Source organism: Cavia porcellus, unplaced genomic scaffold (genome assembly GCF_034190915.1).
Source record: "Cavia porcellus strain 051 isolate PalLab524CR breed Dunkin Hartley unplaced genomic scaffold, mCavPor4.1 scaffold_28, whole genome shotgun sequence".
Lineage (NCBI taxonomy): Eukaryota > Metazoa > Chordata > Mammalia > Rodentia > Caviidae > Cavia > Cavia porcellus.
This window is the reverse complement of record NW_026947511.1, coordinates 19,429,475-19,445,266: the sequence shown is the minus strand read 5'-3', so window position 1 is coordinate 19,445,266 and position 15,792 is coordinate 19,429,475. Positions and strand designations below refer to the sequence as shown.

The 15,792-nt window shown below is 37.8% G+C and overlaps 1 protein-coding gene across 2 annotated transcripts in view; it reads left to right on the top strand.

Annotated features, from left to right (window-relative positions):
- Positions 1-15,792, top strand: part of Slc16a9 (solute carrier family 16 member 9) — a 53,633-nt gene that overhangs the window by 15,713 nt on the left and 22,128 nt on the right. For both annotated transcript variants that reach the window (XM_013156984.3, XM_003473563.4), the window contains exon 2: positions 9,189-9,420. In XM_013156984.3, coding sequence (XP_013012438.1) covers positions 9,225-9,420 — 196 coding nt within the window. In that variant the 5' untranslated portion in view covers positions 9,189-9,224. The remainder of the gene's footprint in view (positions 1-9,188; positions 9,421-15,792) is intronic.

Sequence of the window (15,792 nt, the reverse complement as noted above, 5' to 3'; positions counted from 1 at the left end):
TAATGCTTATATAATTGGAAATAGAATTAAATATATCTAAATTGTTAGAATGACTCAACATGATTTTACAAAATCATTTATTTATTTATTTATTTATTTATTTTTTGTCTTTTTCGTTTTTATTGGTACCAGGGATCAAACTCACGACTGCCTGCTTGCAAGGCAGGCACTTATGCCACTGAGCTAAATCCCCAGCCCCAAAATAATTTATTTTTAATTTTCTCTTTTTTTTTTAGTGTCAGGATCAAACTCACAACCTCATGCTTTCCAGGCAGGCACTTATGCTGCTGAGTTAAATCCCTGGCCAAAATTTTGATACTTTATTTAAAAGAATAGTATGGTGGATTCTCCTTTTAAAATGTTGACATATAACTAAATGTATTTGACTTAAAAGAGAAATCATAAACAGACATTATGTCAGTGAAAATTGGCGAAGCTGATCCAGCAACTTTAACTTTTAAAAGACCAATATTAATCTCAGTGTGACCGTGTTCACTAATAAACTACTAATCAACAAGTAGAGCATGTTGACTTGCAAATTTGTTTTTGCCCTGCAGGGAATTTTTATTATTTTAAAGCTAAATGCTACTTACGACTGTCAGTAAATGGTTGGTGTGCTCCTTCCTGTGCAAGTGGACACTGCAGATGTTGTACCTTCTACCTTTCAGAGACTGTAGAATGGAAGAGCTTAAGAAATAGGAAAGTGCAAGCAGGACTAGTGTAAGCACTGCGATACTTAGAAGACCAGATTCAAGAGCTAGAAACAGGCACAATGACGCACTGTCTTTCTTATGCTTATTTCTCATTAAGTGAAGAGAAATGAAATTTAATTAATTTATATTTGATTCATGAACCTCTTGATTCATTAAAACCCGTTCTATTTTTAGAATTCCCAAATAATTGCCTGTTTTTATTTACTTACTACAATACTCAAAGAATTATTTCTTTACCTACATTCTTAGCTATTATTTCCAAATGATTATTTCTCAATTCCCAGGAGCCCTGTCCTGAAACTGAGAATAATAGAGAATACATATTTGGTAGGACAACAGTCACAGTTTAGGGGAAAGAGCATTATCAATAGTAGAATCTTCTGGTGAAGCAGGTCTGCTTTTCAGTTTATGAAACTTGTTATATATATTGGAATCAGAATTAAAATAGGCTTTTGATAACTTTGGAGTGTTTACTGAGAATATAATTCCCATAGGATAAAACTGAATAATTCAGCGTGTGTTGAAAACAGTCATGTTTTAGGCTATTCAATTGTGTAACTTGTATCACAGTCTGATTTTAAAACATTTTTGTCATCTTCAAAAGAAATTACAGTTTAATAGTCATTCCACATTTCTATCCCTCAAACTGTTTTCTAAAGTGACTTCAGACCTTTTATTTACACCACAACATAATGAGGGTTTTGGCTTCTCAGTTTTTGCCCACAGTTTATAGCCTTCCATAAGCCAAAATTAAGTGTAGCTGAAGGAAGGTCACAGAACCCTGAGACAAATTAGTTTTGTAATTCATCTAACGGATGATAAGATCAATACAACATGCACCTAGTATCAGCTATGTTTTCTCAGGCTACGGTGACATGTTTCTAAGCTCTTAAAGTGTGTCAGTTAGGCTGGCGATGTATCTCAGAAGTAGAGCACTTGCCTGCCATGTACAAGGCCCTGTTACAATTCCCAGCAGTGCACAAGAAAAAAAAGTGAGTCAGTACCTGACCATTTGGTCCTTGGTCCTGACCAAGGTCCTACTTTTGACCTTGATTTTGAATGAAAAATGTATTTAGAGGTGTTTATTGAGACATTTATGATAATGTTCTAAAAGGATTATTAGAGGAAGGCTATTGCTGAAAGAAAGAGGAAATGGTCAACAAAAAAGATTAAATTAATGTGTATCACTGTATTTTGAAAAAATTAATATGGTAAATGTGTGTACGTTTCAGGGACATATAGCTTCTGCGTCATTATGAAATGTCAAATATGAAATTCTGACAACCTCTACCAAGGAAAATAAAAATTTTCTGCCAAAATAAAGAGTCAGAATAGCAAACAACTGGCATTTGAATGAAACTTAAATATGACCTACAGGACTGGAATATAAAACTACCTGAATGGAATATGGACTTTCGTCAATAGTCCTGTTCATTTTCTGGAGGAAGTGATTTGGAACTTGCCAACTTTCTTTCCTCATTAGCAAAACAAACTCCAGCTTTAGGAAACACATTGTCCTTTCTACTAAGCATAATCAAATTTTAATTAGTTGTGATACCTTCTTATTGTTAGTTTTATTTCATGCCCTTCTTTGTCTTCCTTGGGAGGGTTAGAGTACATTAATTGAATTTAATTTTTAAGTTAAAGTTAAGAAATACATGACAAGTTAAAATTGATTTTGTGATATACTGCTAGACCGTGTATTTTCACAAAAATGCATTTAAATTACAATATTCCTCAAATGGTCACTCAACACAATTTCTAATTTAGAGTTTCTTAAGGTGTTTGATCCTGCAGATTTTTGGTTAACATTCTAGTAAAAAAAGATTCCAGTTTTAAGAGTTTACTAGTATACTATCAGTATATGTATCTGATAGAAGTATATTTTCGTGGAGACATAAGACCTCTAAATTGTGACTGTACTCACCAAACATTAGTCCAAATAATATAATGCCTTTTGTTCTTATAGTTCTTGTTATACTCCATTAATATCAGAACTTACTATATAAGTATGGAAAGAACCCTATACTATATTATCAACATAGGCTTCTTGAAACACATTCTTCCTAAGAGAGTGCCATCTTTCTCACCTTCCTTCCTTCTGTGAGCTCCGAGACCTGCCCTCTTCAGTTCCTCCAAACCTATCCACACCAGTGTTCATGTTGTTCCTTTTGCCCGGGCTGCCCTTCCGTGAATCTCTACATTTTCTTTAAAGCCTATCTACTTTGTGAGACCTTCTACTCCAGCTTCTGTGATCTTTCACTCTATCATCTGCCTTGATTGCTTTTCTTTTTTTCTATTCTCAACCATTTAATATCCATCAGTCACATACTCTCCTGTGCTCATATTATATTGATCAAAGTCAAGAAATCTTGATGAACAGTTCCACCAACTCTGCACTCGTATGCCAGACATACATTTCCCAAAAGGAAACCAAGTGCCAAAACAAAAGAGAGAAATGCACACTAACCTATTTCTGAAATTACTTCCAGGTATATCCAGTGTTTGAAGTCAAGGCATGCCCGTGTCATACTAGAAAATATTTTTAAAAAGAAATCTTACTACTTGCATGCCTTGACCATATTATATATTTTATATGTAGACAATTCCTCTTTACTTAGTGTGGCTCTAGCAAGCCAAGCATGTCCAACTCACAGGTCATAGGTTGGAATTTCCTAGAGAAATACCAAATAAATGGGCTGCTAAGCAGCAGAGGGAACCATAGGAGTTAGGTGAAAACAAGAAGTCACTGAACAGTATTTTCTCTGTGTTCTTTTGAGATGAGGTATGGGGATGTAACCCAGACCCCTCAGAGGCAAGGTGAGCTCTGTGTTAACTGAGTTACATCCTCTGCCTGCTTGCACTTTAAGCTATGGGATGATGACAGGTCAGAAGCTGTTACTCAACCCCACACAATCTTGTCTTTCTAGTCTGAGTTGACGTAGATGGGCACTTGGTATTTCAAGGTTTCATTTTCCTAAATATTTACTGGGAGATTTTCTCCTGGCTCATGTGTTAAATTGTCCTCCAAAGGTGAAGCAAAAGGCAAAGCAAAAGCATTCGGTATAGAAAATAATTTCTCTCTACTTCTATGTTTGAAAAATAGCAAGGAAAATAATTGATCCTGCCCACCCTCACCTCCCAGGAAACACTGGCTTTCTTCATGGTTCTGCTGCTCTGCCTATGTCTGCATGTGCTTTTCATGCTGTAATTTGAGAATTTAATGAAGGACAATCTCATATGCATTTGTCTTCAAATACCCTCTCAAAGTCATTAGTTGGTTGACTCTTTCTATCATATATTACCTAGCTGGGGAATTCAGGCTACATTTTCCTTAAAGTGGATCTGAAAGGAATTATAAATCACTAAATTGTCCATAGAAGGATGTGTTAGTTACTTTTCTCCTTGCTGAGACAAAATAAACCCAACATCCACAAATTAAGTGAGGAAAGGTTTATTTAGCTCACACTTTGTAGAGGCTTCTGTCCGTAATCAGCTGGCTTCAAGGCAGGGTGGCATGGCAGACAGGCATCACAGAGGAGAAACAGTTCATGCTGGACAGAACATAGCAAAGTAACAAGGGACAAGACAAATCTCTTTCTGTCCCTTATATGTATACAGGCTACTGAATTAGGACAGTGCTAAACCAATCAGTGGACTGATTTAGTAATCACTCGCACCTTTAATCCCCACATCACACACTTCAGATTGGGCCACCTCTGAAAAAGCTCCACCTATGACTGAATGAGGCTTTGGGGGACATCCAGACCCAAATATAACAAAGGACCAGAATTGCACTGATTACTTTTATAATAGTCACTAGAGATCGTAAACTTCTGGTAGAGACATATATCTGATTATTTTAAAGGGCTTCTGTTTGGAAGTTTTAATTATTCTGTTAACACAATCATGTTTGAGCATTGAGATTTTAAATATTACAGTTTTGTGCACAAATTATAAAATCTTTCCATTTTTAGGTAAAGATATTGAAAACTAATTTGTGCAAAGGGCTGTGGGAAATGGTGACATGGGTTTCTCCCAGAGATGTGAACTCAAAGTGAAGACATTTATTGCAGCTCAGGTAAAGGAGGCATAGCCATGGCTCTCCTGAGGGACCCAAACGCTTTGTCATCTAACTCGGGAAGTGCATGAATGAATGATATTCTTACTGTTTTAACTTGTTATCTGATAAAACAACAGCCAAGGGAATAGTTTGGCAAACCTGTAGGTAAAGAAGCCTCTGCTGAAATTAACTCTAAGCCCGTCATGGCAGAGACACTGAGGGTTAAGTGGGAGATGTGGACTTGAAGATCAGACCTTAGGTCTCCAAATGCACGGCTGTGGAAGCTGTTTCTGATGTTAGAAAAAGAAAAAATAATTTCAGTTTTTAGAAATTCAAGTAATATCATCTTGAGCCCCAAATCTAGTAAAATTTGAAAACAAAAATAGGCAAATTTACCTAAAATTAAATTTACTTAAGAATTAAATGAAAACCTTTTGTAATGTAGACTAAAAGTGAATATAATGCATTAACCAAGGAAAATGTAATATAATGATTAATGGATGCTTCAATGGGAGAAAATGCAAATTTATTATAGTAAAAATTGCAAGGGAAAAATCGTATTATCATCTTGCTGTTTAGTGAAAATGTGTTTGATTAAATGTAATAACCATTCTTGATAGTAATACTCAAAAGTAGAAAAATATGATTGCTTTCTTCACTTGGGAAAAATAAATCTAACCTCAGAGGCAGAACTCGGGCATTTGAAGTTATCCCCACTAAAATTAGGAATTAGACCAAAATGTATCTTCTTATTAGTCAACACTCAGAATGTACTATTCAATACAAAAATAAAGAGAAGGAAATTAAATTGGGCATGGTGGCACATACATGTAATCTCAGCACTCAGCTTTCTGGTTGAGGCAGAAAGATCACAGGTTTGAGCCCAGCCTGAGCAAGTTAGCAAGACTCTGTTCCAAAAAAGAAAATTAAACAAAACAAAACAAAAAACTGCCAGACATTTAGCTCAGTATGAAGTTCCTTGGTTCATTTCCCAGTAAAACACAAACACACACACACACACACACACACACACACACACACACACACACTAGTAAAAATGATAAAATACATCAAGAAGCAGTAATTGAAAAGTTTAAAATACTAAGAATGCAAAAAGACTTGCACAAATATAAATCATACCATATTCTTAAAAGATTCAACATAGATAGCTAGGTATGATAGCGCATACCTGTAATCCAAGCTGCTTGGGAAGCTAAGCAAGAGGATCCCAAGTTTGAGACCAGCCTGAACAATTTAGCAAGATGCCATCTCAAAACAAAAATAAAAAGGACTAGGGATGTTGCTTACTGTTACAGGCATCCTCCTGTCTCAGCCTACAGAGTAGCTGGAATTGCAGGCATGTACCACCACATGTGGCTCTCAACTCTATTTTTCTTTTCTTTTTTTTTTTTAATAATTTCTTTTCTTTCTTTTTTTTTTTTTTTTTGGTCTTTTTCCTTTTTATCGGTACCGGGGATCGAACTTACGACTGCCTGCTTGCAAGGCAGGTGCTTATGATGATGAGCTAAACCTCCAGCTCCCTATTTTTCAATTTAACTGAATCCTAATGAATACACTATCCTTTTGAAACAAAAAAGTCAATTCTGAAGCTCATATCAAATAGTAAAACGAGTATATAGAAAAATGTTGAAGTACTGTGATGGAGAGAGAAGAAATTTAACTCCACTTGAGATTGAAATATATTTTTAAAGTTTATATAAAAAGACTTAGTAATGAAACTAATCTGGTAATGGTAATCTGGTAATGAATAAATAGAAATAAGGGGCAGAATAGAAAATCTACAAACAAAATCAGATATACTCAAGAACTTCACATGATTGTTTACTCTTTAAACAACATATGGTATACTGTGAAAAATGCAAGTTAAAATCACAATGAAATGTGTGTGTGTGTGTGTGTGTGCGCGCGCGTGCGCGCGCGCGCGCGCGAGAGAGAGAGAGAGAGAGAGAGAGAGAGAGAGAGAGAGACTAAGAATTGAACACGAGCCCTTCACACTGAGGTACACCCTTGCCCTTTTCAGTTTGAGACACGGTTACTCTAAGTCACCAAGTTGCCCAGGGTGGCTTTAACTTGCAGTCTTCCTGCCTCAGCCTCCCAGAGCTCTGGGGTTACAGGGGTGGGCTACCATGCCTTGAAATACCGCCTTAAGGTTGACAGATTGTCAGAATTCTGAAAGTTTCACAGAGGCTTGGGATAAGTTGATTTGATCTCTTTGAAATATCAGTGGTAACTGGTAATATCAATACCAGTTATAAAAGTACACTCCCTTTGTCTCAGTAAATCCTCTTTTGCGTTTTGCTTAATAGAAGTGCACATAAGCAAAACAGATGTTTATGTATGGAAGGTTCTTCACAGCGTTTTTGCTTTTCATTGTCAGCCACAGGGGACTGGTTACACAAGTTAAGAGAAAGCTCTGTATTGGAGTTCAGTGGTACACTAAGAAAAGAACAAGGAAGACGTGTTGATGTGAAAGAGCTTCAAGACATTTATCACACGGAAAAAAGTGAGGCAGATACCAACATGTGTAATATACCATGTTATTTTAAATAGAGGAAATCTATTTATCATATATAAATCTTTGTTTATATATGATAAAGGAACTGTAGAAAGGTATTTTTAAAAGGCAAGTTTTGTTACCTATGGAGGAGATGAGGGTTAGGTAGGAAATGGGCAGACAGGGGCTGTGTGTCTGCCCCCCTCCTTTTGTGGTACTGAAATTGAACTCAGGGTCTCCCAGATTGTAGGCAAGTGCTCTGTCACTGAAGTACACCCCTAGCCCCTCTTTCATTTTTGAACCAGGCAAGTGGCTTATTCAGTAAGTAGATCAGTAAACAAGAAAGTGTATAACCATATGGTGAGATACCATGTACTGATTAAAAGAAATAAGACTAAGGATATTTTCTGTGTATTGATAGGGGAAAATGTTTGAGGATGTTAAGTAATATGCTCCTTTTTGTATAAAAAAAGGAAATCTAAGAATATTTTCCTGGCTTTGCTGTAAGTGTGTGTGAGGAAACTTTGGAAGGACACTTGGGCTGGTGAATGTTGTGATTGCTCCCAGGTCCTCATTTATTTTCCCAGGGTGCAAATGCCCTGGCCCAGCTGCTAGCAGTGCTGTTGGCAGATGGCCTTCAGCTGACCACCTTTCTGGAGCCAGATGGCTTCCTTTGGAGGGAGCTGCATCCTTGGAGGTCACGGCCCTCCCTGGGGTGACGTGATCCCAGTGGCAGCACAAGGGGCAGCCCTCAGGCATCTCTGGAACATTAGAAGCCCCTTTATTTTTCTTTCTCTTATGTGTCTCTTATTTTGCTCTTTAAACTATTTATACTTTGGAATTGTCATGTAAAAGAAACCATGTAATATTTAAGCTCAGGTGTCTGATTTGTTTTATGTAACATTATCGTCTCAAGATATATCCATTTTCCTACAAATGCCTCAAATTTATCCTTCTTTATGGCAGGGTAGTACTGTATTATGTATAAACACCACAGTTTTCTTTATCCATTCTTCTTTTTAATTTTAAAACAAATAAATGATGATGTAGACTTTCAAAATAAAATAATAGATTAATATTGGTTAACATATTATGTATTGCTATCTTTAAAGTAGTTGTAGATTATAAGATATAGGCATGAAAAAATGATCAAGCAGTCAGACAACAGATGCACAAACCATTCTTTCTCATCAACTAAGAGATGAGTAGTATAGTTATCTATCCTGTGTGTGTATAATCTTTTTTCTTCTTCTTTCCTCTTTTCCCCTATCATAGTTGTTCTTTCCTATTGTCTTCCCTAGTGTAAAAAACTGAAAGAATAAGATCCAAAATGTACAACAGATATTGAGAAGGAGAAAGGGAAAGAAACTTCCCATTCTTTCTTTGATGAACACACAGGCTGCTTCCAAGGTGGAGCTGCCAGGAGTTGTGAGAAGCCCCTCCGTTCAGCGGCATGGCAACTTACCCTCTCGCCCTGCGAGTGTTCCCTGCCACAGTCACAGACCCGGGAGCACCCCTGTGAAGTGTTCCTTCCCAAAGGTCTCCTCCTGGGGAGCTAAAGAAACTAAGAACAGAGAGACTAAAGTTGGTGACTCCCTGGCAGCAGGGAAGAGTTGGGAGCCTGCTGAAGGGGGATAATGCTAAGAAGAAGACATTTCACTGTCTTTTTTACCCTTAAAAAACCCACTTCTTTTGTACTAGTAGCTATGTGATTATAGAAATCAAAAGTGAAATTTTGAAGTTAACTTGACGTATCAGTGGAACTTTGTCCATGTATATGTTTAGAGAATTTTTTAAAAAATTATATAATTTGGGAGGAGATATTTTAGTCTAAAATACAGTGTCACCACACTCTGATGGGCTTTTCTTTTCCTTTCTGTTTTGTTTTTGTTTTTAGGACCTACGGAGAACCCTGCCTTAACTTCACCTTACAATGGAACATAAAAAGTCACCTGACGGTGGATGGGGCTGGGTGATTGTGTTTGTCTCTTTCGTCACTCAGTTTTTGTGTTACGGTTCCCCGCTGGCCGTTGGAGTCTTATACATCGAGTGGCTGGATGCCTTTGGTGAAGGGAAAGGAAAAACAGCCTGGGTCGGGTCCCTAGCAAGCGGAGTTGGCTTGCTTGCAAGTAAGTGGATAAATTTATGCCTCTTTCTTTGTGTTTGATCACTGAACAACATTTATTGCATCATTTGCACAGTGCAAGGCTCTTTTCTGTTAAAAGTAGAACATATATTTTCTTATTGTCTCAAGATGAGAGATGAGAGAGAGTGAACCTCTCTCTCACTGTAATAGATCTGTGTGAAAATCCAGGAATCCCCTAAAATAGCTGATCGTTCCTTCATTTGTGTCTTTATTGGTTTAATTGCTACTATGTGCCAGGTGATGTGCTAAGTGCAAAAAGTGAAAAGATGATTTGCAAATGCATGGTCCCTGTCCTTCACAAGCTCACAGTCTAGAAAGGGACACACACGCTTCCAAGAGTGAAACCAGTGAGGTAGAAGGTGAGTGCTAGGCGTGGCCAAGGTAAGTGGCTGGTCATCGCTGAGCTGGCTTCTAGGTAATTTCCGCATGACTCTTGACTTCTGCTCTCTGACTCAGCTACACTACTCAGATCCCATGTCCTGTATTTATGACTTCATGACAAAAATCTGACAGAGCAAAGTGTAGTCCTGTCTCACAATGATGGTGTTCCTAAGCATTTTAACACAGGGTTGTATATGATACATGTGTTGTATTTTGTGTGTCACCAAAATTAATATTATAAGTGACATATTATAATAAGTGATATATATATAATGTTATTGATATAATATTATGATATAATAGTGATTCCTATATTTAGAGAAAAGTAAATTTTTATTTTCCTTTTCGTTGATACTACCATATGCCACTTCAGCTTCTGGCGTCAGGGTTTGAACTCTGCATTAATATTCATCCATCATTTCTCTCACTTCCTTGGAACTATTTAAGCATAAATTTGCTAAGATGGTGACATAAATGGGGTTAGTCCTCCAGGCATCATTTTCCTTATGCTATGAACATGACATGATTCATTGAGCAAATCACATTCTTGTGGGGAAATTGAATGTAATGATTTGTAAGATATTTTTGAGTTCTAAACTGGATTCATGAAAATATGTTTACAACAGAGTGCAGTAGCCATTTCTGCTTTAAAATATGCTGTGCCTCAGATTTTTAGGGGAGCTCTTGGAGGAAGAGAAGCAATTACTTCTAGTTGTTGATACCTTATCAAATCAGAAACAAGATACACAAGACTTGAAAAACAATGCTGGATCATCTGGCTGTGTCAGATAAAGTAACCAAACCTAAGTAAACAAATGAAAATAATACTGCCATTATCAGCCTTAGACAAACAGGAAAGGTTGCCCAAGATTTGTTTGAAAGAGTTTTTAAAAATAAGGATTGTTTGTAAATCTGTCAAAATACAAGTAAATGGTAATTGACATATTAAAGGGATATGAAAACACTGCTTTCTAGAAAATAACTTGGCTTGGAGATGAGAAAATGTTTTATATATTTTATTAGTCATCATTTCTTTTTTTTTTGTACTGGGGCTCAAACTCACGACTACACACTTGCAAGCAGACACTTACGCCACTGAGCTAAATCCCTACCCCAGTCATCATTTCTGTAAACACTTACATAGAAATCGAATTGCTCTAGCTTCCACAAAGGGTCAAATTATAATTAAATGATGTTCCCCTTGGCATGTAGCTGGAGAACAAATTTTTTTTCATAAAGTCTGTCCAGGCAAGAGGAGAGGTAGCTGAGATCTCCTGCAGGATGCAGCCTGGTGTCAGTCTCCATTTCCACTGAACGAACTTTTGCAAGCCACTTAACTTCTCTAGGCCTGATGTCATCAACTGAATGGGAGGCCTTTGATCTGCTGATCAAAGCTTTTGCAGATAAACATAGATAAAGGAGAGCAGAGAGTTGAAGAAAGATGAAATGGTAGGAAAAAAAGACAAAATCTAACACTTACGTGGCTGTGTGCATGTATGTGTCTGTGCTAATAGGGGGAAAAATGTAACTCCCAACCTGTTACATATCAGATATGCCGACTTTGTATTTCCCAAAATTGAAGAATGAATTCTAAGGAACAGTAAGTTTAAGAGTAGGAAATAATTACTGAGAGAGATAGCTCCTGAGAGATAGGAGGGGACCTTAAAGTGAGTTTCCAATGAGCCCACTTCTCAAAGGAAGTTTTATGAGGCAAAATCATGAGCTGTGTACAATATGGGTCAAAACTATGATCAACCAATAGGTTTACAAGGATAGCCACTTAGACGTAATATTGATCCAATGGGAAAGAAGGTCACATAGCAAGTGTACATGGTAAAGACAAAGACCTTTTAGGAAGAGATGGGTCAGGAGGTCCTGATCACCCATCCGAATGACTGCTATTTTTCTAGTCTTTATTGAGTCGGGTACTACCAGTTATGGTATAATCTTTAATTGAATGCTTATCCCTTGGGGAGGCATGCACGCCTGGTCATTCCATCTTGTTTTGTTTGTTGAGACAGTGTCTCATTATGCAATTCAGGCTGGCTTTGAACTCACTTTGTAGATCAGGCTGGCCTTAAACTCACAGCAATTGTCCTGCCTCAGTAATCCCAAGTGCTGGGATTATAAGCATGTGCCACCATGCCCAGTAGTCATGTCAGCTTTACCTTGAGGCCTGGCCTTCAATAACTGAGCTCCAGCTATAGTTGCAATGTGTTTTCATCCTTGCTCTGACTTGCTCAAGGACCCAGCCCTGTCTGACTGCCTTTGATATTTCTACCTAACTTAGCTGTCGTACTATCAGTGTACATTCAACATTATGTGCAGCTGTGAACATAGCTGACTCTACTGAGCATACTGAAAGTTGGTTTCCCTTGGTTCTTTGTAGCATAAATGAAGCAATAAATCTTGGAAGCTGTGGTTATATTGTATTTGTAAGCAGAGTATAGCAGTTCGTGAGCCACGTTGACCATCTACTCTCTTGACAATTTGGTTTTGTTGAAAAAAAACAGATCAGTATTACCTTGGAAACAGGACAAGTATATATCATGTTGGTGACTCACATGGTTATCATCTCTCTCTCTCTCTTTTTCTCTCAATTGAATTGAATTCAAGGGCTTTTTCACTGAGTTACATTCCAAGCCCTTCTTATTTTTTATTTTAAGACAGCTTGTCTCTAAGTTGCTAAGTTACCCAGGCTGGGCTTAAACTCAGAATCCTGACTCAGCCTCCTATGTGTTGGAATTAGTGTGCGCTACCACACCTGAATTTTATCAGGCTTCCTTATTCAAAAGTGAAGACAAACTGAACATTAGAGAATTATCTAAAAATTGAAATTTCATTAGAGAAGGTTCCAACCAGTGGTAATTCCCAAATAAAAATTGCCTTTGAGTCTTCAAAAAAAAAATTCATGGGCCTGAAGGTGTAGCTCAGTGGCTGAGTAGCTGCTCAGTATGCCTGACACTCTGGGCTCAATCCCTAAAACATTAAAATAATTCATGTATCTCAGTTCCATCATAGACCAACTGAATTAGATTGGCTTAGGGTCAGAAGCCAAGCAATTATATGTTCAAGTTTTCTATAAATGATTCTAATTATCGCCCTAGTTAGAAATAACTGATAACTGGTTATATGTGTATATAATCACATATATCTGTTTGATAAGAGGTGAACTTCACAGTGGTATCTACGGTTGCTCTTAAATCAGGGTATGCAGGAATTATTTGAGCTTGCATACAAAGTCAATTTCTTACTACCAGTAGGTGAGGGGCAAAGGTGAGGTGGTTCCTGGAATCCGCATGTTAGTTTACTCTGCAGTCCATTCTGATGCACCAGACTATGCCATATCAGAAAAACGGTACCCAGTTTTGTCCTGAGAAAGTCAGGTTGCTGTCATCCTTGATCAATTCTGTGATCTGACCTCCAAAACTTTATAATAGGCCAAGGCACAACAGAATAAGACTATTTGTCAAGCAGCATATACATTGCACATTTCGTGTACTTTTCCTTAAATTCTCTAAATGCCCTTTCTGGATGGCTTCCTACCAGCCACTTTTTTTTTTTTTTTTTGGTCTTTTTTTCATTTTTATCGGTACCGGGGATTGAACTCAGGACCGCCTGCTAGCAAGGCAGGTGCTTATGCCGCTGAGCTAAATCCCCAGCCTCCCTACCAGCCACTTTTACTTTCCCAGCCAAGTATGCCATCTTCAAGGCTAGAGGATAGTGCATAATGGAAAGGAAGAATGGCAGCTGAGTTCAGGTAATCCGATAGACTTGTCTCCTCATCTTTAAATTGGGGATAATAAATGTACTGAACTTAACCTGATTATTGAGCGGAATAATTGTGATGCTGCTTAGCATATCGTGAGTGTTCAAGAAATATCAGTTATTAGAGAAGAAATCACTCACAAGTGAAATTATTCTCCCAAGTAGTTCCAATGAAAGTATAGAACCCATAAGGGAAAAGGGCCATTCAGGATAAAAGACAAAGTCAAAAGAAAAAGAAAAGAAAGGTAGGAGAGAGCTAGCTTCCCTAAGTTTATGCATAAGCATCTGGAATTTAAAGACCCATCCCATTCCTCTAATCAAGCTGCATATGGATATCTACTACAATTTTTATGACTACATGTTTGTAGTACATAATGATTACATTGATCATGGGAGTTGATACAGTTCTTGTACATGACACATCTTAATTCTTTTTATGTTTCTCTTCCCCTCCCCTCTTTCTTTTGGTCCTTTTCTCATTTGAAAAATGGACAGTTGTTCTTAATAGCATACTAGAACTATGAAAAAGCATATAATATTGAGCTTTACACTCTTCATAATTCTTGGGGAGGGAGGTGCACAGTACTGGGGATTGAACCTAAGAATTTTTGTACTGAGTGATGTTCTTAAATCCTTTTATGTGTTTTACTGAGACAGGGTCTCGTCAAGTTACTAAGTTGCACAGGCTGGGACTCAAATTTATGGTCCTCCTGCATCAGCGTCCAAACTGCTGGGATTACAGGTGTACGCCACATTGGCTCATAATCTTAATTATTAATAACTTTAAAATTTTTGCAGTAGTTGGGATTGAACCCAGATTCTCACACTGAGGTATACACCCAACCCATTTTTGAATTTTTTTTTTAAATTTTGGGGCAGGGATTTCTTGAATCTTGAATAATTGACAAAAAAAAAATGTTCTTCATTTTACTTGAGTTATTTGTCCAGGTGATGCTTGGGATGAACAAAGCTGGCTGTGGAAGCTTCTGCCTTCTGAGCTTACACATTGCCAATGTGTTCACCCTCATGACATGTTTATACGATCACCTCCCTGCCGAGGATCCCATGATGGGAGACACTGTTTATGCATATAAGGGGTCTGTAGTTTCAGGGAAGAAACAGAAGGAAAGGTCACTACTAATTTGAGTCTTCACATATACCAAAGAGAATAACAAGGATGAAATAACCTCAGGTTTGTTCACTGAAGAGAAAATAAATTTCATTGTGACAAAAACAAAAACAAAAAAGCAACAAAAACAAAATAAAAACCACACACAAAAACCAAACAAAAACAAAACAAAACAAAAAACCCAAAAATAAAACCAAAAAACCATACACTTATTGGGGATGGTTAGGATTGTAATCCTGGAAAACAGATTCAAGAAGTCTTGCAAATATGCTTTGAGTTGGCTGTGTTAATACCCTGAAACTACCCCGGGGTTGGAAATTAACTTCTTAGGCAGGAATTCTGACTCCTACTGGCCAGAGTTAAGACAGCTTGAAAGAAAAGGGCTGAGTGTGGTCTCAGTTTTGAGGTTAATTTGGGGGACGTGGTAGTTCTCACAGAAGGTTGGCAGAGGTTAACAATGTCAAAGGTTAACTTGAATCCAAGTGAACCAAGTCGGTGTTTATACATCACAGTTCCAAGGTTCAGATTAACCAGGGCTTTCGGACTCCATGGCAATTGCTCCAGATTGTGCTAGTTCATTTGGATTCTCTTCTTTGACTGGGGTTACCTGGGCAGCTCTGCTCTGTGCACAGCTGGAGTGCAAAGTGTGGGAAGGAATCAGGTTTATCCAAGGGCCACAATCTTGAGAAGGTATAGGGGCTCCAATCTCAAAGCTCCATCTTGGGCGATACTAGGATTTTACAGGGGAGGAAGGGAAGAGTAGGGCAGGAAGGCTTAATGCTGAGGTGTTGAGCAGGATCTTCATCTTCCATGGCATGTGTGTCTTTTCTCTTATTTGCCAAAGACCCCCACCTCCTTAGATAGCTCCTGTGCTTCCTTTTGGACAAAATTATAGACTAGAGAGGATTACAGACATTTGAGGTTCTATAAATTTTAAAGACTTAGCAGTTAATACCTAACACCTAGGTGGGGTTCTCTTTTGAATTTGGTTTGCCAAATCAAAGGGTGGGGACCAAAATGGATTAAGGGAGAGGCAGGGCAGAGGTAGGCAGAAGGGAAAGTAAAGGCCAAGGTCTG